Source organism: Papio anubis, chromosome 6, assembly GCF_008728515.1.
Source record: "Papio anubis isolate 15944 chromosome 6, Panubis1.0, whole genome shotgun sequence".
NCBI classification, from domain to species: Eukaryota; Metazoa; Chordata; class Mammalia; order Primates; family Cercopithecidae; genus Papio; species Papio anubis.
This window is the reverse complement of record NC_044981.1, coordinates 37,239,310-37,260,983: the sequence shown is the minus strand read 5'-3', so window position 1 is coordinate 37,260,983 and position 21,674 is coordinate 37,239,310. Positions and strand designations below refer to the sequence as shown.

The 21,674-nt window shown below is 40.4% G+C and overlaps 1 protein-coding gene across 5 annotated transcripts in view; it reads right to left on the bottom strand.

Moving 5' to 3' along the window:
• Positions 1-21,674, bottom strand: part of DNAH8 (dynein axonemal heavy chain 8) — a 319,842-nt gene that overhangs the window by 139,430 nt on the left and 158,738 nt on the right. For all 5 annotated transcript variants that reach the window (XM_031667069.1, XM_031667067.1, XM_031667072.1 and 2 more), the window contains 9 exons: positions 20,583-20,829; positions 20,218-20,459; positions 19,991-20,131; positions 17,553-17,790; positions 10,455-10,597; positions 9,736-9,870; positions 9,183-9,305; positions 5,910-6,123; positions 2,153-2,262 (listed from right to left, as the gene is read on the bottom strand). In XM_031667069.1, the coding sequence (XP_031522929.1) occupies positions 2,153-2,262; positions 5,910-6,123; positions 9,183-9,305; positions 9,736-9,870; positions 10,455-10,597; positions 17,553-17,790; positions 19,991-20,131; positions 20,218-20,459; positions 20,583-20,829 (1,593 nt within the window). The remainder of the gene's footprint in view (positions 1-2,152; positions 2,263-5,909; positions 6,124-9,182; positions 9,306-9,735; positions 9,871-10,454; positions 10,598-17,552; positions 17,791-19,990; positions 20,132-20,217; positions 20,460-20,582; positions 20,830-21,674) is intronic.

Genomic DNA, 21,674 nt, shown 5'->3' with positions numbered 1-21,674 from the left:
CGGGGACAAGTGATGGGAGCACTTATCAGGGTGGTCATGGGAGGATGGCGAGGAGGGCTCGGCTTTGGGGTAGATTTTGAAGGGGAGGTCACTGATATTCACTGATGGACTGGATGTAGGCCATGAGGAAGACATAAATCAAGGATGGAGCCCAGTAATTTTAACCTAAGAAGGAGGATAACTGGTGCTGCTACTGAGACGCAGAAGTTTGAGGGAGGATCATATTTAAGGACACTTAAGAGTTCTGTTTGGACATGGTAACTTTGAGATGAGTATCAGACATCAAACACTGATGTCTATTAAGCAGTTAGAAATTGGCCTGGAGCCAGGCAGAGAGGCCTGGGATGGAGATATCCATTTTGAAGTCATCAGCACAGGGATGATGTTTAAAGCCTCGAAGCTGGATGAGGCCACTTAGGGAAAGAATGTAGACAGAGAAGAGGGCCCAGCATCGAGACCAGGTGCATTTCAGTGTTTCGAGGAGGGAAAGAAGAAGGGGGACTTTAAATGAGGTAGCCAGTACACTAGGAAGAAAACCAAGAATATGGGGACCCTCTGAAGCCAAGTGAAGAAAATATTTAGAGGGATCATTTAGGTCAAATGCTGCTAAAAAGTCAAGTAAGAGGGACAGGAAAATTAACCTTGAGATGTGGCAAGATCGAGGTCTTTGGTGATCTTGACGTGAACAGTGGGAATGAAAGCTTGTGTAGAATGGATTAAATAGATTTAAAAAAAGACACTGAGGACATGGAGCCAGGAAACATCCAAATAACAAAAGAAACTGGAAGATGGAAGACACCTGGAAAGGCAAAGCTTTTCAGAGAACTACGTATATAAGCACAGTAAACTGAGCAATAGTCCTGTTGGAAACCACATGTATCTTACCACAGAAAACTATCTCAGATGCTCAGTCCTTGCCACTTATTTTCAGGTTTCTTTAAAAGGGGTACAATGGCACATGTAAAGGCCCTGTGTTGGCAAGGAACAGGGCCCCACACTCATCACGGAAGGTGGCTGCGTGGAAGAGCATCTCATAAGAAACCCCCCGCCGGGCGCGGTGGCTCAAGCCTGTAATCCCAGCACTTTGGGAGGCCGAGAAGGGCGGATCACGAGGTCAGGAGATCGAGACCATCCTGGCTAACACGGTGAAACCCCGTCTCTACTAAAAAATACAAAAAACTAGCAGGGCGAGGTGACGGGCGCCTGTAGTCCCAGCTATTCGGGAGGCTGAGGCAGGAGAATGGCATAAACCCGGGAGGCGGAGCTTGCAGTGAGCTGAGATCCGGCCACTGCACTCCAGCCTGGGCGACAGAGTGAGACTCCATCTCAAAAAAAAAAAAAAAGAAAAGAAACCCCCAAATTCCTCTTCTGATAATTCCATATCTAGAAATCCCCAGTCTACCCAGGAATCTGACAGGCTGGCACACTCCAGGTTTCCCAGGAGACAAGTGCCTGCCCACACGTGTGTAATCGGCCTAATGGATGTGTAGTGAATTATGACAACTAATCCTTATCTCCTTCATGACTTTTTGTCAAATATATCAACCTCATTTTTATCTCATACCTACACTTAATTGCCTTTTCATGAGTACTGCCTTAAGTCATCTGAGGACAGCTGCAGGTTTGCTGAGCTTTACTTAGGACACTGACTTGTGTATGCAAATCTAGCCAATTTTTGTTAAGAACACTTCCATCCATTTACTAACTCATGCTCCAGCTCAGAGAAACACACAAGTTAGACTTTAAGTCCTAGTTGGCTGAGAATATCTGGAAATCATGTATTAAGTCAGTCAATAAGCATTTGAGTGTCTGCCATAGTTTGGTGGAGGGAGACAGATAATACAAATAAAGATTTACAAATCAGAGTAACAAGTGGAAATGCAGTGTTCTCATTTCAGCAAAATTCTACTTTGTCTTGGATGTCATGTCTGGTTTACAGTAACATCTCATACATATGGAAAGCATCATTTAGTCAGATCTTTTGCTCCCTGGAAGGAAAAGGTGTCATAAATCTATTTGAGCACGTAATTTGTCTTTTCTAAAAAACACCACTATATATGATATTATGATAACTTAATGAGCCATGAGGTGAGAACTAGGGCTGAATAACAGTTGCCATTTTAAAAATTATTGACAACAAACCATTCTGTACCTTAGTCCATTGCCACAGCACTCTGCCCACTGAGACTAAATTCACAATCATCTCACATATTTGAGGCTTGAAACTTCTACAAGGATCAAAGTATCCACATCCAATAATTCCTGAAAGATAAGCAAGATTGAAGGTATAAGCTTACCAAAAGATTTCAAAGTATATGTTTATCCCAGTGAACAAATCATTACAAAGCTGACTAAGCTGGGTGTTGTTCAGAATTTCTCTCAAGGGATCAGCTAAGACTGGGAGTCAGTAGTGGATCCAGCCAAGCTTAGTATGCAGTGATAAGTGTTTTATATGTATTGACTCATTTAATCCCCCACCCAGCACCCTACAAGAAAAAAATACAAGGTAGTATTATTATTACTAGTCCCATTTTAATATGAGCTTAGGAACTTGCTCAAAGTTACACAGCTTGCATGCAGACAAATATGGGATGTGAATCCAAGCAATCTGGCCCTACAGTCTGTACATCAGCATTCGCCCTGAAGCATATGTGAGCTTAGAGACTACTCCCTCATCTTACAGAGAAGGAGACCAGGCCCAGACAGGTGAAGCCGATTGTTCAAGGTCACATGGATTGGTATTGGCAGAACTGGAATCAGGACCACTTTTTCCAGCCTACAGTCAGTCACCACTCTGGCCTGGGCTAGACATGCAACATTCCTAGGGAACACCCAGCACAGTGATGGTCTGACTGTCATCATCACTCTCAGAAAGACTGGGGTGTAGGTTTAGAGACTGTTCTCAAAGTTTCAGAATGTCTTTGATTTAGACTGAAGAAAGATTTACTCTGCTTCACTCCAGTGAGACTACACACCGCATAGTGCGTTCAGTTCTGAGCATGGTATTTTCAGAGGAATATGAATATGAATATCTGCTCAGAGATGCAGAACAGGTTGATGAAGAGTGGAGACTAAAGAAACTGGAGTTTGTTCACACTGACTGAAGAATTGCCCTGGGGAAACATGAAATTTTCCTCCAAATCACGGTTGCTTGCGGTTGGTTGTGCTAAGTGCCTGTAAGGCCCGTTTGCTTCCTGAAATCCTGTATTCTAGATTTCCACCTTCCTGTGGGACATTTGTGTTACAAGAAGCATGAGATGGGGATTAGCACTACCCCTCTGCCAAGCACTAGCTAAAAGGCCTTGATTGAGCAGTTATTTCACTTCTCTGAGGCTCAGCTTCTGGTTGGTTTGTTTTCCGTATTTGTTTAAATGTGTCAGTCATACCAAAGAGTATGTCAAATAGCTTAACAAATAACAAACCCTCAAGTACACACCACCAGATTGATAACTACAGCCTTGCCCAGCGCATTAGAAGCCCCTGTACATTCATCCTTGTTCACAACTTCTCCCTTCCTCCAGAGGTCGCCACTTCTCTTTAATATAATCAGTAACTTGCTTTTCTTTATAGCTTCACCACTTAGGTTTTTGAACTTTTGAACTTGTTAAAAAAAAAAAATTTTGAAATTCGGTTTAAAGGAATTGTATTTTTTCCTGTGATTTGCTTCTTTCATTCGGCATTGTATTTCTGGGCTTCATCCATGGTGAAGCATGTAGCTGTATTCATTCATTTTCACTGCTGCACAGCAGGCCACTGTGTGCCTGTGACAGGATGTATTTATCCAGTTTTACTAGTGATAAATATCTGGATTATTTCACATTTTTGCCATCGTGCACACTGCACTATGAGCATTTTTGTGTAAGTCTGTGGCATGCATGTGCAAAATCAACTACAGATGGATTGAGGCCCCAGCTATGGAGGGCAAAACTATACAATGTCTGGAAGAAAGCATAAGAGAATACCTGTATGATGTCTGGATAGGAAAGGACTTCTTGAGACTCAGAAAACCCAAACCATAAAGGAAAAAATGATAATTTGGTATAAACCTAGAAGTGGAACTGCTAGGGATGGGCACATGCCCTATTTACCAGCAGTGATGCCAAATTGTTATCCAAAGCGTTTGTAGCAATTGACACTCCGGCCAGCAGGCAAAGAGAGTCTTAGTTGCTTCACGTTCTCACTAATGCTTATTTTGTCAGAATTTTTTTTTTTTTTTTTGCAAATCTAGTAGGTATGAAACGGTATTGCTTGGTGTTTCTCATTTGTGTTCTCCTGAATACTAATGATGTTTACCATCTTTACTTTGTTTATTGGCCATTTAGCTTACTCTTTTTAAAGTGCCTTAGTTGTTTGCCCATTTTTATATCCAGTTGTTCACTTTTCTTGTCTGATTTATAGGATTTCTCTAAATATTCAGAATACAATGTTATATGTGTTAAAATTTTTTCTTCCATTTTGAGGCTTGTCTTTTCACTCTCTTAATGGTTGTTTGTTTGTTTTGTTTTTTTTCTTTGAGACAGAGTCTCACTCTGTCGCCCAGGCTGGAGTGAAGTGGCAAGATCTCAGCTCACTGCAAGCTCCGCCTCCTGGGTTCATGCCCTTCTCCTGCCTCAGCCTCCCAAGTAGCTGGGACTACAGGCACTCGCCACCACACCTCGCTAATTTTTTGTATTTTTTAGTAGAGACAGGATTTCACCGTGTTAGCCAGGATGGTCTCGATCTCCTGACCTCGCGATCCGCCCACCTTGGCCTCCCAAAGTGCTGGGATTACAGGCATGAGCCACCACGCCCGGCCTCTTAATGTTATTTTTTAATGAAGAGAAGTTTTACATTTCAATCTAGTCAAATATGTATATTTTTTTCTTTATTTTTGTGTTTTCTGAGTCTCATTTATGAAGTCCTTCCCTACTCAGAGGTCACTCAACTATTTCCCTGTATTTCCTTCCAAATGTTTTATAGCCTTGCCTTCCATATTTAGGTCATGAATCCATCTGTAGTTGATCTTGTTCTTAGCATGAGGCAGATGTCAAAATTCAATTATTTTCATATAAGAATTACTATGTATCCTGGAACTACTGATTAAAAGTCTGCCCTTTCCCTTCTGACTACAGTACTTGCCATACCAAATAATTAATGTTCTTACATGAGTGGGTCTGTTTCTCGTGTATGTAAGAGGTTTTGGGGGGGACTGGGGGTTTGTTTTTTGTTTTTTTAGACATGATCTTACTCTGTTACCCAGGCTCAAATGCAGTGATGCGATCATAGCTCACTGCAGCCTCAACCTCCTAGGCTCAAGCAATCCTGTGGCCTCAGCCTCCCATGTAGCTAGGACTACAGACATGGGCCACCACACCTAGCTAATGTTTTAAACTTTTTTTAGAAATGGAGTCTCGCTATGTGCCCAGGCTGGTCTTGAATTCCTGGCCTCCAGCAATCCTCCCACCTTGGTCTTTCAAAATGCTAAGATTATAGGCATGGCCTGACCTACACAAAAGTTTTGATGGTACAATTTATGTGATTTGATGTCACATTTGCTGTCAAGAATCTCATTTTCATTAACATACTGAAGTGCTACATTTGACTTTGTATAACATATTGTTAATCTGTGATCTTTGTGCTGTCATTTATTAGCCCAAATTTCTCTGATTAACCATGTCCTGAAACCCAAAACACAAAGGTTTCTTTACGTCTAATGTTAACTTCCAACAAGCCTATTTCTAAATATCTCTGAGTCTGAGAATAGGCTATAAGCATAGGTCATCTTAGTATTGAGTCCCTCTTTCCTGGTATTTAGCTCTCCATTTCACATACCCCACTTTAGACAGAGCCTTTTTGTCTCTTAAATGACATTTTCTGTGGTTTATGTCCATTACATAATGCAATAAAAGAAACACTAAGAATATTCATACCAAAAATTTTGTCTATTGAAGCATTTGAAGGCAATGTACAATTAAACACAGTAAACTGTCTTTTTAAACGTTGTGGAATATCATTTCGACCACCTCCAGGATGGATCATTGCTGCTATGAGCTGCACATCAACAATAGTAGTGAAGTCTCCAGGCTTGTCCAAGCTGTACATTCCTTCCATTTCCATCATCTGTCGCACAATCTCATTAGTTATCTGAAATTTCACACAGCAATATTTTTGTAACATATCACTATCATATTCCTCCATAACTTCAGTAAAATAGTACAAATGAGATTAGAAAAAAAAAATTCAACTCTTATCAACAAGTGTTTGTTAATGTCAATTATCACCTTCAAGGTAATTTGACTTAAATGATGCCACCCATGAACTCTAGATCGTAAGTTAAACATGCATGGTTCAAGTCCAAGGTGCCTTTCACCACAATGATCAAACTAATTTCCAAATAAAGTTAGATATATGAGTTATAAGATACTTCATTAAATTGCATTAGTACTCCAAGTTACAACAAGTTTTATTGTAGACATCTTTCATACTCAACATTCAACACTTAAAAACCTTCAGATCAGAATGTAGGATGGTTTCAATCCTGAGCTTTGAATATATTACTAACTGTTTTGGCTTTTGGTTTTATGTTCTCATCTTACCTTCTCTGCAGCCTCCAACACTGCCAACCCCTCTCCTTGAAAATGCTCTCTCTCTTGGTTTCAGAGGCTTGTTTCTTTCCAGGTCCAGCTCAGGGCTCTGGGATCACTTCCTAAGCCACTCTTCGTCACTCATCCCTCACATGTAACTGTTCTCCAGGGTTCCATCCTGCACTCTTTCCTCTTCTCATTATTCCAGGAAATGCTATCTCAATCCTATATTCTAAAGAATCTCAAACCTGTAACTCTAGCTTCAGATTCTCTTCTAAGCTCTACACCTGTATATTCAAGTCTCTATTGAGCATCTCTTAGTGGATATCACACAAGCACCTCAAATATAACTATCTTTCATTTAACCAACATTTCATGAATGACTACTGTGTGCCAGCCTCTCCTGTAGCATAGACAAAATTTTCTGTCTTCATGAAGCACACATTCTAGTGGTGAGAGACAAGATGTACAAATGCATGTTGATATGGAAATAAAATGGTATACTCTAAGACTTCTGTAGAATATAGGAGGGGCTCAAGAGTGTGATTCAAGGAGAGAAGGGGAGGCTTCACCTGACATGACATATAAGCCAAGACCTGAAGAAGGTGAGAAAGCAAGCCAATTCGATACCTAGGGGAAGAGCATTCTAGGCAGAGGAAACTGCAAATGCAGAGGTGCTGAGTGAACACCATATTTGTACAACCTTTGCACAACTTTGTACAACCTTTGTACAACCTTTGCATACTTTGTACAACCTTTGCAGGGTATACAAAGATCAGTAAATGTGGTGGAAGCAAAGAGTCATGGGAAGAGGTCAAAATGTATAGGGTCTTGGGTCATAGTAAGGATTTTGGTATTTATATTCTACAAGCCTCTTTGGAGGATGCCGACCAGAAGAGTGTGTCGTGATCTGACTCTTGTTTTCATTGGTTGATGATATGAGAACAAGCTGAGAAGGGTTAGGGAAACAGGAGGCAGTGAGGAGGCATTTGTAATGATCAAGAAAAGATCTGGTGGTGGGTGGCGCCAGGTGGTAGCAATGGAGGTGATGAGTAGTGGTCGAATTTCAGATACAGTGTGAAGATAGAGCCAACATAATTTTCCAACAGAGTGACTGTGGAGGTGCTGTTTGCTGAGAGAGAGAGGACTGTTGGAGGAGCAGGTGTTGGAGGTGTTAAGTTTGCGATCCAACCAGACACCCCTAGTTGGATACGTGAGTTTGGAATTCAGGAGCACTTCAGCTTATGGAAGATAAGCATGAACCTGACCTAAACATGCCTCCACCCTCCTCGCCTTCCAGGAACTGCTGAGGTCTATCTGCCTTGGAGCAGACACAGGTCGTACAGAACTGTTTGGTTTTTCCCTTCAGGATGAGTACTGAGCTTGTAGCGGTGTCTGAGGTGAACAGGGATAAAGAGCAAAATGGGAACTGTCCTGGTAGAGCCAAAGTAGATGGTGTCAATGAGGCAGTGTAGGTCGGTGGGAGGGAGGTGTTGGGGATCCCACCAGGAGCATGCAGACTTCTGGCAACATCGGTGAGGTCTTCTAATGGGGAGTGACCTCGGTGGATAGATGATCACAACTAGGACCACGGTGTGTGGCACCGTTAAATAAATAAATAAATAGTTGTTTGGTTTTTCATTTTCTGTTTTTGTTTTTCTGAACATCAGGTACTCCTCAGAAATGATGCAGAATAAGAGGTTAGAGCAAGGATGAAACCCTGGGAAAAGGCAGAAGACAGGAGCTAAGAAAGGACACTGAAGTCAAGTAGCCAAAGAGACAGGAAGCATTTGCTGTGGAAAACCACGTAGGAGCTGGGTGCGATGGCGCATGCCTGTAATCCCAGCACTTTGGGAGGCCGAGGCGGGCAGATCACCTGAGGTCAGGAGTTCAAGACCAGCCTGGCCAACATGGTGAAACCACGAATCTATTAAAAATACAAAAATTGGCCGGGCGCGGTGGCTCAAGCCTGTAATCCTAGCACTTTGGGAGGCCGAGACGGGCGGTTCACAAGGTCAGGAGATCAAGACCATCCTGGCTAACACGGTGAAACTCCGTCTCTACTAAAAAATACAAAAAACTAGCCGGGCGAGGTGGCAGGCGCCTGTAGTCCCAGCTACTCGGGAGGCTGAGGCAGGAGAATGGCGTAAACTCGGGCGGCGGAGCTTGCAGTGAGCTGAGATCCGGCCACTGCACTCCAGCTTGGGCGACAGAGCGAGACTCCGTCTCAAAAAAAAAAAATTATTCAGGCGTGGTGGCTGGCACCTGTGATCCCAGCCACTCAGGTGGCTGAGGAAGGGAGAATTGCTTGAGCCTGGGAGGTGGAGGTTGCAGTGAGCCGAGACCATGCCACTGCACTCAAGTTTGGGCGACAGAGCGAGACTCTGTCTCAAAAAAAATAAATAAAATAACAAAAACAAAAAAAACACATAGGGATTTAAGAAATGAGAAACTCAGCTATAACAGAGAAGTCAGAAAAAGACTGAGGATTGGCAGCAGACTTAAAAACAAAGTTTTTAACAAAGTTATTAACATTTTTATATATATATATATATACACACACACACACACATAAAAATACAAATTCAGGATCATCTATATGAGATATTTCAGCCATACCTGATCTCCCCACTCATTAATCACAGGCATATTAATATCATCAATAAATACAGTCATTTTTCTCCCTCCTGGTGGCCCGTACGTGCTTCCCATTCGCTTATCCACATAGCTTTCAATTGTTCTCTAGAGAGAAGGAAATGGTTTGTCTTATGTGTTAGATTTTAATCCATATTTCTAAAACTAATGAGCATTCTTGTCAGAGTAGAATATAATTTACTTATGCATTTACTAAGTATACATATAATTTATTAAAATACATGTTGTTAAATTTTTAAAAATAAGGCATTGGAGTGTTATCCTTCATTTACATTACAGTAGATACGATCCAAAGTTCAGCCGCAGTCTCAATATTAGATCAAATTATGCTATTTGGATTTGGCTTCAACCTTAGTCTTAGGAAAGCTAAAGAGCTGAATGCCAAGTGCAGCATCATTTCTTTTGAATATATAATATTGTTACATTTTATATGCATACACATTTTATTGTAACCACTAACTTAAAATGTATTATAATATTACAATACTATAATATTACAGCAAATGATAGATTTTACCTGAAACATCATTGGTTCTGTGGCAGATGAAAAGTTTAGACTTTTGGATAGCTGTACTTCAGGATCATATTTTTTCAGATAGGCCTTAATCATGACAGTTTTTGCAGTTCCCTGCTCTCCTGTGAGCAAAACAGCCTGCAATCGTAGGATAAGCGTGTTGAAAGGTATTATGACATGTTTAGTTTCTAGTATCTTTTCTATGGGCTAGTCTTCTATACATTATTATAACTAATTTTTTTTTTTTTTTTTTTTTTTTTTGAGATGGAGTCTCGCTCTGCCGCCCAGGCTGGAGTGCAGTGGCCGGATCTCAGCTCACTGCAAGCTCCGCCTCCCGGGTTCACGCCATTCTCCTGCCTCAGCCTCCCGAGTAGCTGGGACTACAGGCGCCCGCCACTGCGCCCGGCTAGTTTTTTGTATTTTTTAGTAGAGACGGGGTTTCACCGTGTTAGCCAGGATGGTCTCGATCTCCTGACCTTGTGATCCGCCCGTCTCGGCCTCCCAAAGTGCTGGGATTACACAGGCTTGAGCCACCGCGCCCGGCCTATAACTAATTTTAATAACTTTTTAGAATTACATCTACCATCAAAAATAAGTCCCAGTTGTATTACAGATTTAAATGTAAAATGTATACTATAAAAGTGCTGGAAGAAAATATAGGTGCATATTCCCGTGGCCATGGGTGGTTTGTGATCATTTAAGGAACTATCTATTAAACTTACTTTATATTGTTTTGCAATGGTGTCTATCAAAAAATTTGTTCTAACATTGTCAACATTTGGAACCAAAATTGATGAATATTCTGGAATACTGTCAGTTGGATAATAAAAAGGCTGAAGTTTCTTATTCCAGTGCTCCCAATCACCTATATAAGAAGTAAAATTTCATTTTAATGGAACTATATTCTGTGAAAGTTATCTCATGATACAAAAATGTTAAGTGCTATAAATAATCAATAGAATCATATAAACATTTAAAATGTTTTCCTAAAACATGTTAACATATCTGCTTATCTTATGTCTACGGCATTTGATAATTTGTTTTGCCTTTTTTTATAAAGTCAGCTTTTTAAAAAACTTTTAGGGCCGGGTGCAGTGGCTCAAGCCTGTAATCCCAGCACTTTGGGAGGCTGAGACAGGCGGATCATGAGGTCAGGAGATCGAGACCATCCTGGCTAACACGGTGAAACCCCGTCTCTACTAAAAAAATACAAAAAACTAGCCAGGTGTGGTGGCGGGCGCCTATAGTCCCAGCTACTCGGGAGGCTGAGGCAGGAGAATGGTGTAAACCCGGGAAGTGGAGCTTGCAGTGAGCTGAGATCCAGCCACTACACTCCAGCCTGGGTGACAGAGCAAGACTCTGTCTCAAAAAAAAAAACAAAAAAACTTTTAGGTTCAGCGATACATGTGCAGGTTTGTTAGATATACGAGGTTTGTTGTACAGATGACTTCATCACAAGGTAATAAGCATAGTACCCAATAAGCAGCGTTTTGATCCTCACCCTCTTCCCACTCCCAACCTTCAAGTAGACCCCACTGTCTATTGTTCCTTTCTTTGTGTCCCTGTGTACTCAATATTTAGCTCCCACTTATAATTGAAAATACGCAGTATTTGATTTTCTATTCCTCAGTTAGTCTGCTTAGGACAATGGCTTCCAGCTCCATCCATGTTTCTTCAAAGAACATAATCTCATACTTTTTATGGCTGCATAGTATTCCATGGTGTATGTGTACCACATTTTCTTTAGCCAGTCTAACACTGATGGGCATATAAGTTGACTCCATGTCTTTGCTATTGTGAATAGTGCTGCAGTGAACATATGCATGCATGCATCTTTATGGTAGAACGATTTACATTCCTTTGGGTGTATACCCAATAATGAGATTGGTGGGTCAGATGGTAGGTCTGGCTTAAGTTCTTTGAGAAATCACCAAACTGCTTTCCATAATGGCTGCACTAATTTACATTCCCACTAGCAGTGTAGAAGCGTTCCCTTTTGTCCACAACCTCTCCAGCATCTGTTATTTTTTTGTAAAGTTGGCTTTTAAATTGCTAAATCACCCATCCAGAGAAACCGCACCTGAAATGGAATTAAAATCAGCTGGTGGTAAACCCAGTAATGTAATGGATACCTAACAGAAAAGCCACATCAACTGAAAAATGGGAAAGACCAAAAAAAGAGTCAACCGTTTACTAGATACAGAGTATTTGCCATAAGAAATTGGTTTCAAGGCCAGGCGCAATGGCTCAGCACTTTGGGAGGCCGAGGCGGGCAGATCAGCTGAGGATGGGAGTTCGTGACCAGCCTGACCAACATGGAGAAACCCCATCTCTACTAAAAATACAAAATTAGCTGGGCCTGGTGGCGCGTGCCTGTAATGCCAGCTACTCAGGAGGCTGAGGCAGGAGAATCACTTGAACCCAGGAGGTGGAGGTTGTGGTGAGCCGAGATCACACCATTGCATTCCAGCATGGGCAACAAGAGCGAAACTCTGTCTCAAAAAAAAAAAAAAAAAATTGATTTCAAAATTTATTTACATTTTAGCATCTCTGGATGTTCCTTATAATCTATGGTACCGTACCATTGCTGTTGCTAGGCAAATTGTATTAGCATTATTCCTATCATTGCCATTCAAATTGAATTGCATTTAGCCTCTATTTTAAATGTCTTCAAAAAGCTTATACAATGATTCAGAATTATACTCAAAAGTTACTGTGGACACAGAATGAATGGAAAGAGGGCACACATTGATATTGGCAAAACAATGATGAACGAATACTCATCATTGGAGTAATAACCCCAATTTCATGTTTTCTTGAGAAAGTAAGCAAAAATAAGTATGTTTAACTTCTAAAACACTGCCAAACTGTTTTCCAAAAGTGGCTGTGCCATTTTGTAGCATATGAGGGCTCTACGTGCTCTATTACCGCACCGATATTTGGCATTATTAACCTTTTTAATTGTAGACATTCCAGTGGCTGTGTGATGATATCCATTGTGGGGGTTTTTTGTTTTTATTTTTTTGAAACAAGGTCTGGCTCTGTGGCCCAGACTGGAGTGTAGTGGTGTGATCTCAGCTCACTGCAGCCTCCGTCTCCAGGTTCGAGCAATTTTCCTGCCTCAGCCTCCCGACTAGGTGGGATTACAGGCACCCACCACCAAGCCCGGCTAATCTTTGTATTTTTAGTAGAGACGGGGTTTCACCATGTTGGCCAGGCTGGTCTCGAAGTGCTGACTTCAAGTGATCTACCCGTCTTGATCTCCCAAAGTGTTGGGATTACAGGTGTGAGCCACCGCACCCAGACCCCATTGGGGTTTTCATTTGCATTTCCCTGACGACCAATGATGTTGAATATCTTTCACATTCTTTTTTCACCTTTCACCTATCTTTTTTAGCAAAGTAACAATTGAAATTTCCTGCCCATTTAAAAATTTAGATTCATTGCCTATTGATAGTTATTGGATTATAGGAGTTCTTTACATATTCTGGATAATTTTTTTTTTATCAGATATATATGTTTCAAATAGTACTTTACAGTCTGTGGCTGGGCTTTTCATTTTCTTAATAGTGACTTTTAAACAGCAAAAGAGATTTTTCCCCCCATTGCACTGGCTAGATTTTGCTATTTCAAATAGCAAAATAATCTTTAAATAATGTTTAAATAAAATCTGTCCCCTTATTTGGGCCTTCTTTAGCTTCTCTCAGCACAGTTTTATAGTTTTAGTATACAGATCTTACACATATTGTATTAAATTTATTCCTAAGTATTCTTTTTTGGATTCTATTTTTGTTTGTGTGTTTTCAAGACAGAGTCTCACTCTGTCTCTCAGACTGGAGTGCAGTGGCACAATCTTGGCTCACCGAAACCTCCGCCTCCCAGATTCAAGCCATTCTCATGCCTCAGCCTCCTAAGTAGCTGTGCTTACAAGCACGCACCACAACACCTGGCTAATTTTTTTGTATTTTTTTAGCAGATATGGGGTTTCATCATGTTGGCCAGGCTGGTCTCGAACTCCTGACCTCAGGTGAGCCACCCCACTCGGCCTCCCAAAGTGCTGAGATTACAGGTATGAGCCACCGCACCCAGCCTTGGGTTCTATTTTAACTGGTATTTTTAAAGTTCAATTTTCAATTGTTTGTTGTGAGCATACAGAAATATAACTTATCAAATGTATGGCCCTTTTGTCCTGTGACCTTGCTAAAATCCTTTAGTAGTTCTAATAACTTTTTGAAGATTCCACAGATGGTCATGTCATCTGCAAATGGAGAGAACTTTACTTGTTCTTTTCTAATCTACAGACATTTGATTTTCCCCCCCACTGCACTGGCTAGAACCTCTAGAATAACGTTGAATAGAAATGAAACTGAAGAGAGGTAAGAAAGACATCCTTGTTTCGTTCCTGATCTTGGGAAGGAAGTGTTTAGTTGTTTACCATTCCGTGTAACGTTAGCTGTAGGTTTTCTATAGACATTGTCAGAATGATAAAGTTCCTATTTCATCACAAAAGAGTGTCAAATTTTGCCAAATGCTTTTCTTCACTGATTTAGATGACTGTTTATAGCTTGCTTAGTTTTTAGTCTAATATAGCAGATTATATTGATCAGTTTTTGAATGTTGATCTTCCACTTCTAGAATAAAAGCCACAGTTGGACTTTTGTATACTATTGGATTTGTTATAATTTTATTAAGAAATTTTCGTCAATGTTCCTGAGGAATATTGGTCTATAGCTGTTTTTGTTTTTGTTTTCGTTTTTCTTGGAATGTCTTTCTCTGGCTTTGGTATCAGGGTAACACTGTCCTTATGAAACGGGGTAGGAAGTGTTTCTTCCTAGTTTATGTTTTATATCTTTTGGAAGAGTTTGTGTATAGTTGGTATTATTTATTCCTTAGATATTTGGTAGAATTCACCAATAAAATCATCTTGGCCTGGTGTTTTTCTTTGTGGGAAGGTTTTTAACTACAAATTCAATTTCTTTAGTAGATACAGGGCTATTTAGGATATCTATTTCTTCTTTTTAAATTTTATTATAAATTGACAATTTATAATTGTATATATTTATGGGGAACAAAATGTTACAGTTTATGGATACAATGTGGAATTATTACAAGCCAATTAACATATCAATCACCTCAAATGCTTATCATTTTTTGTGTTGAAAATATTTGAAATTTACTCTCCTAGCGATTTTGAAATGTACAACACACTGTTATTAACCATATTCACCATGCTGTGCAATATCTAGTTCTTCCTGATGATGGTTAGTAGTTTATATCTTTCAAGAAATCTGTCCATTTCATCTTCATTGTCAAATGTGTTTTTGTAAAGTTGTTTCTAATATACTCACTTCATATTTCTAATGTTTGTGAAGTCTGTAGTGATGTTCTCTCTTTCATCCTTGACTATGGTAATGTAAGTCTTCTCTTTTGTTCTGATGTCTCTAATAAGAGATTTATTCATTTTATTGATCTTTTCAGGTCCATCTTTTTCGTTTCATTGATTTTTTTCTGTTGCTGTTCTATTTTTTGTTTCATTGACTTCTGCTTTGATCATTGTTCTTTCTTCTGCTTACTTTGGGTTTAGTTTGTTTTTCTTTTTCTAACTTATTAAGGAAGAAGTTGAAATCATTGTTTTGAGACCTTTCTTCTTTTCTAGTAAAGACATAAAGTGCTTTAAAGTCTCCCTATCGAGAATTGTTATATGACCCAGAATATCTTGGTAAGTGTTTTCTGTGCAATGGAAAAGAATGTATATTCTGCTGTTTTGGGCTGAAGCATTCTATAATTTCGAATTAGGGGTATTGATAGTGTTGTTAAAGTCTTCCATATATTTACTAATTTTGTCTATTTGTTCTATCAATTATTCAGAATATTGACACCTTTACTGTAACTGTGGATTTGTCTATCCGTTTCTGTTGTTCTCTGACACTTCCTCCCTGTGCAGATTTCTCCTCTCTGGTGCTCTGCCCTGCAAATTCCAGCCACCTTGGCCTCTCCCAAATCAACCTCTGCCTCCACATTTTGGTGAGACAGCCAATCCTGTTTGATCTTCCCTCCCTGAGCTGCTGCTAGAAACCGCATCCACGCAATAAACTAGTGCAGTCACCTTGTTTCACTTCCCTCCATGATTTCAGTCCTGTAGTGCCTGTTGTCCAATGTCTGAAAAAAACGGTTTTACACATTTTGTCCAGTTTTCTGTCTTTCTAACATAAGAGGTTAAACCCAGTCCCCATTACTCCATCTTGTCTGGAAGCATAAGTCTCCTTACTTAATCTTAAATCTAAGAATGAAGTCTTCTCCAAAGATGTTAATGTCCCTGAAAAAATTAAAAGGATGGATGAAGAATGAGTTAAGAAAGGGCTGGCTAGAAGTCAGCTGGAGTGGACACCTTAGGGCCCTAAATAACCACTAAGTACATAATATCTTAGTTCATTTCATGGCCACAAATGCTCGGGCAAGTAAATTTCATCAAAAGTAGTTATTTAGGGTGGCAAGACTGAATGCCTGCAACCCCTCAATATTTTAGTCAACAGACCACTTCAGGACGAGCTTGAAGAAGGAATATGAGTCTAGATTATTGCCAACCTTTTGTTAACATCTCCATTAAAATAAGAAAACACCACTGTCTAAACTTACAGAACCAGTCCTAGCTACTTGGAAGAAAATGCCACAAACATCAGTGGACTGCTCTTTAGGAAGTGTAGCAATGCATATTTTTGATGGCACAGAGGAAGGTAATTATTTTATTGGCATCCTTATTAGATGCCATCTCAATCCCCTAACCAAGGCTTCACCACGGTTGGAAAATTGCTGCTGATGAATTTCACTCTCTGAGTAACTTGGGGCCCAGCCTCTGAATAAGGACAAGGTGCTCAGAGAGAGGCGATTTGAACCTTCAAACATCATAGAACTCCGGCTGCTCAGAAGGCACCTCTGTGGAGGAGCTTGGCTCTGGATTCTAAGGGAGTATATATCTAGATTTAAAGATTCCTTTGTTAGTTTGCATTTTGAGTTAGAGGGCTCTTTTGCCATCTCAAACCTTTAGCAGCATCTAACACATGTAATAGAATTATTGGCCATTCTGGTTAAAGATGGCCCACTGAAAAAATGTATTTATCTCAGTCCCTTTCAAGCACAAATTCCCACGTAATCCCCAGTTTCAGTATGATTCTCCCACTCTTAAATGTGCCTGGTGTCCCCAGGTCTAGGCAACCCTCTATTTTACACTATCCAAACAGTAACTCTTTAGTCTTTCCAGAGCGGGCAAGGCTGACTGTCTGGCAGCAGGGCTTTGGAAAGAGGCCCAGGAGGTCTTTTTCTCAAACAGACTTACAACCAGCCCTATGGTTTTTAGCTCAACTTTCGCCCCAGTTTCCACTTCCTGAGCCCTTTGAAAGTCCTGTGATGTGTGCTTCTCATTGCTTCTCAGCTCTTCCCACTGCCAGTGTGCTACATCGACTGCCACTTACCTTATATTAGCATGCTTTGCATTACGAAGAATCTGTGTTCTCCATGCTGCTACCTTTCCTCTTCCAGCATCAGAAAGTAGATGATGTACAAGGTATTACTAACTTATTTGTGCCAGATTTTACTGAGCCCACTCCAAAAGGAGAAGTCAAGAGTCTCAATATCAGTCTCTGGCACAACTAATATGCAAAATTCTACTCTCTTTCAAATACATGCCCTTTTCAAAATGGTATTAACAATTATGTTTTCATAATTATTTTAATATTCCCTCATAGAAGAGTTTCTGAAAGCTTATATTTTTCTCATTTGAAAAAAAAAGTAATTTCATTTAAGGTATAGTTCAGTGTGCTTACCATAATCAGTAACATAAAACTCATACATGGTTTGATTTGAGCCTTTAGGTATTTCTGGTAAGTCCAACTTGCTTTCATGCTGCCGTAAGAAGGCTTCGAGCTTTTCTCTGCTTTCCAATTCCAGAAGGGCTCCTAAACTCCACATTAGGCCAAACACAAATAATTTATGAAGATGTTCGACACAGGAAACACCGCCTTCCTCTTTGGAGGGAATTAACCCTTCCAGAAGATTGAGAGACTGAAAATGTTTTAAATAAAATAAATTTTTAAATTAAAATTTTGAAAATAAAAAATTGTGAATAGTAATAAAATTAAAAGGAGGGAGGAAGCGAAGAAAACAGATATATCTCAAGCTATTGCTTGATCACGGTCCTATAGCCAACTGCACATAGAGAAAGGCTATTCTGCTTTCGACAGGCAGCATGGTCTAGCAGAAAGGATGCTGAACTGGAAATCTGCTAGTGTGGTTTCTACCCCCAGCTCATCCCACTGACCTCTGTGAGTCTCAATTTCCTACAGGGAAAGCAAAAGGCCCAGACTAGGTGTTAGCAGCTAAGGGAGCTACTGGTTCTAAAGTTTGGTTATCCAAATTTTCCAGATCAAAGATTCTATTTCTTTGTAAAATTTTGCAGGACTTAGCAAACTGTGGCCCTAGGGGCTGGCCATCTGTTTGGTAAATAAAGTTTTACTGGAACACACACACAGTCATACCCATTCACCTATGCATTGTCTCTAGCTGCTTTTGTGCTACAACAGCAAAGCTGAGTGGCTGAGACAGAGAGTTGTGCAAAGCCTAAAATATTTATTAATACTATCTGGCCCTTTAAGAAAAAGTGTGCCAATGCCCTATAACATCAGAAAGAAAACTACTGTAAGACATCCTCAGTCTTTCAAAACAAAATTATTCCAAAATAAAATATTCTCTTCTATTATCCATTTTAAAGTAATTACTAAATAATTCACTGACTTGGGCCTTATATATTGTTTCTAACCTACCCACAAATGATTGCATCCCTTAACTGAGAATCAAAGCTCTAGAATGTATAAGGAGAGGTCACCTATAGACCAGAATTAGGAGAGCCCTTGAAGATCTATGATTAGTTCTGTTTTAACCCAAAGACTAATAAGGAAAACTGAGTAGGAAAAAAAGAATGCTGGCTGGACATGGTGGCTCATGCCTGCAATCCTAACACTTTGGGAGGCTGAGGCAGGAGGACTGCTTGAGTCCAGGAGCCTAGATCAGCCTGGGCAACATAGAGAGACCCTGTCTCTACAAAAAAAATCCAAAAATTAGCTGGGCATGGTGGTGTGTGCCTGTAGCCCCAACAACTCCCAAAGGCTGAGGCAGGAGGACAGCTTGAGCCTAGGACTTCAAGGTTGCAGTGATTTATGATTGATTGCACCACTGCACTCGAGCCTGGGCAACAGGCAAGACCTTGATGAAAGGAAAGGGGAGGGGAGGGAAGGGAAGGAAGGGAAGGAAGGAAAAGAGAGAGAGAGAAAGAGGAAGGAGGAGAGGAAGGAAAGAAGAAAGGAAGAAAGAAAGGGAAAAAATAATGCTACAAACTACTGTCCAGATAATTTTTAAAGATTTTCCTTATCTGTCATATAAGGAAACTTATTTGCTAAATTTGCAAAGCCAAGATTGCCTCCCAAGTTTTCTTGATTACAACAGGCCCCTTTCTGTTCTTTCCCATGAAGTGACCAACTTTATTTATTTTTATTTTATTGATTGATTGATTGATTTTGAGACAGGGTCTCACTCTGTAGCCCCAGCTGGAGTACAGTGGTACAATCTTGGCTCACTGCAAACTCAACTTTCCAGGTTCAAGTGATCCTCCCACCTCAGCCTCCCAAGTAACTGGGACTACAGGCACTCACCACCACACCTGGCTAATTTTTGTAGAAACGGAGTTTCTCCACGTTGCCCATAGCTGGTCTCGAACTCCTGAGCTCAAGCAATCCGCCCCCCTTGGCCTCGCAAAGTGCTGGGATTACAGTTGTAAACCACTGTGCCCAGACAATGAAGTCTTCTATGGTTAGGATGGAACCAGTAGTTGTGTGTCTGTGTGTGTGCGTGTGCACGCACGCGCATATGTGTTGTTTTTTATTTTAAAATTTACTTTAATTAACTACTTTATTTTACTGGCTGTCATTATTAGACACACTTTCTGGAACAGGTCACTAAACCTGACAGTGGGGAAGATAGTTCATTCCCCCTTCCTCTGACATCCGTCTGGGAAGTGAAAATAATAGAGAAAACAGTAAGATCATTAAGAAGATCTTTAAGAGGAATCAAAATTCTCAGAGCCTTTACAGTCACATCATCGAATGATTTTTATGGCTATCTGAACTTTCTATTTTAGATGGCTGTAAACTGCAACTGAGTGCAAAAAAAATCAAAATCGAAGTAGTAAATGTACAAAAAAAAATCTTACTTGCACAATATAGTTGCACTCCAAGAGCTGCATTTTGGGATTGAGATTTAGTTTCATGTATGTGTATGTATCTTCAAAGGCTTTCTCATACAGTGTCAGGAATACAGCAGCTTCCTGTGCAGTGCGCTTCTTCAACCATGCCTGCAGAAAAGAAACAGAATCTGTTTGTTAAGAAAGTGAAATGTGGAGAGACCCTGAGGGTTCTTCTTCCCATCTCTCTGCCCCACCTGTAAGATTGGCTTCCAGCTGAGAGCAGAGCTGCTGATATAGACCATGCCCATCCTAGAAACCGTGGCAGGAGAGGCGTTCTCAATATTGTGGACTTCAAACAGAAGCTTGCAACTAGGGGCCATGGGAATGCGATCTCCATTAGCTAACGTCAGAGTTTTATTGTCATCCAAAACGGAATTTAAGTTCTCAATCCAGATGGCATCCACAGGACCATCTAAAATGAGGAAAATGTTTTCACCTGCAAATAATTAAAACAGCAAATCACTTTTCATCTGCAAATAATTAAAATGGAAAAATCAAAGAAATATTGTCTTAATATGCTGGCAGGGAAAAAATGATCACAAAGGAAGTTTGTGTATACCTTTTTTAGCTTTTAATGTTTTTCTCCACAGAGTAGAAAAAATGCCATCTGTCCAGTCATTGGTAGCAGTGTCCAGTCTGCCAAACATCTGAGGTGCAGTAATGGCTTTTGGATTCATTCGCATTTCTCTGTGAGGCCTTCCGCATTCTGTTTGCGCTTTCATTAGAATCGTGATAACGCTTGTCTTTCCAGAACCACTGGGCCCAAGAGTCATCAAGCCATGTCGTACCAAAGACGTCTCATATAACTACACAATTAACCAGTAAATTAAAAAATGTAATTTATGAGTCTCTTGTTGACATTCAGAGTAGTTACTTGAAGTTTAAAGGCTTTAAATAAGCTCTTCGTTAAAGTAACTAGTTCACTATTTTTAAGTTGTAAAAAATGTTGTTTTACTAGATGTGCATAGCAAATGAGCACTACGTTATAAAATGATATGTGATAAAGTAATAACAATGTGGAGCTTGAATTACATTTTGGAAATAATTAACTCAGCATCTAGTTTTTGCTTCTTGCGTGATGTATTCCCTGTGATTTTGGTTTGTTAGTCTATAACCAGCAGTTTTTCCATGCGCAAACTTTCTCGGCATCCAATGTGATGATATCGCCCCTTAGTGGTGGAAAGCAGCAACGCAGAGCATCACAGTGAAGATCCGTTTCACAGGGGCCTTCTGATTCCCCAGAAGTACATCATGAATGAGGATTCCTGTGCAAGTGATTTATTCAGGGAGTGCTCCCAGGATAAACCAGTAAAAAAAGAGAAAAGCAGGACAGGAATGGGAAGAAGCCAAGTAAGGTGTGATTGAGGACAAAGCCCTGTAGAGGGCAGACGTGAGCCTGATCCCGCGGGAGACTGGAGTGTAACTTACATCTCAAAGATTGCTCCACCTGGAACCAGGCGAGCTTGACTTTCCTACTCCATAAACTCTCAGAGAGGTTGGTTTGGGGGCGAGGGTGGGAAATAAACTCCCGTGCAGCACCTACTCTTTGTGCCTGCCAACAAAATGGCTCCAGTCCTCCTTTTGCTATTAGAAGCCAAAACACACAGAAGCTGGGCAGGGGCACATGGAAATGCTAAAAGAGATTCAAGGA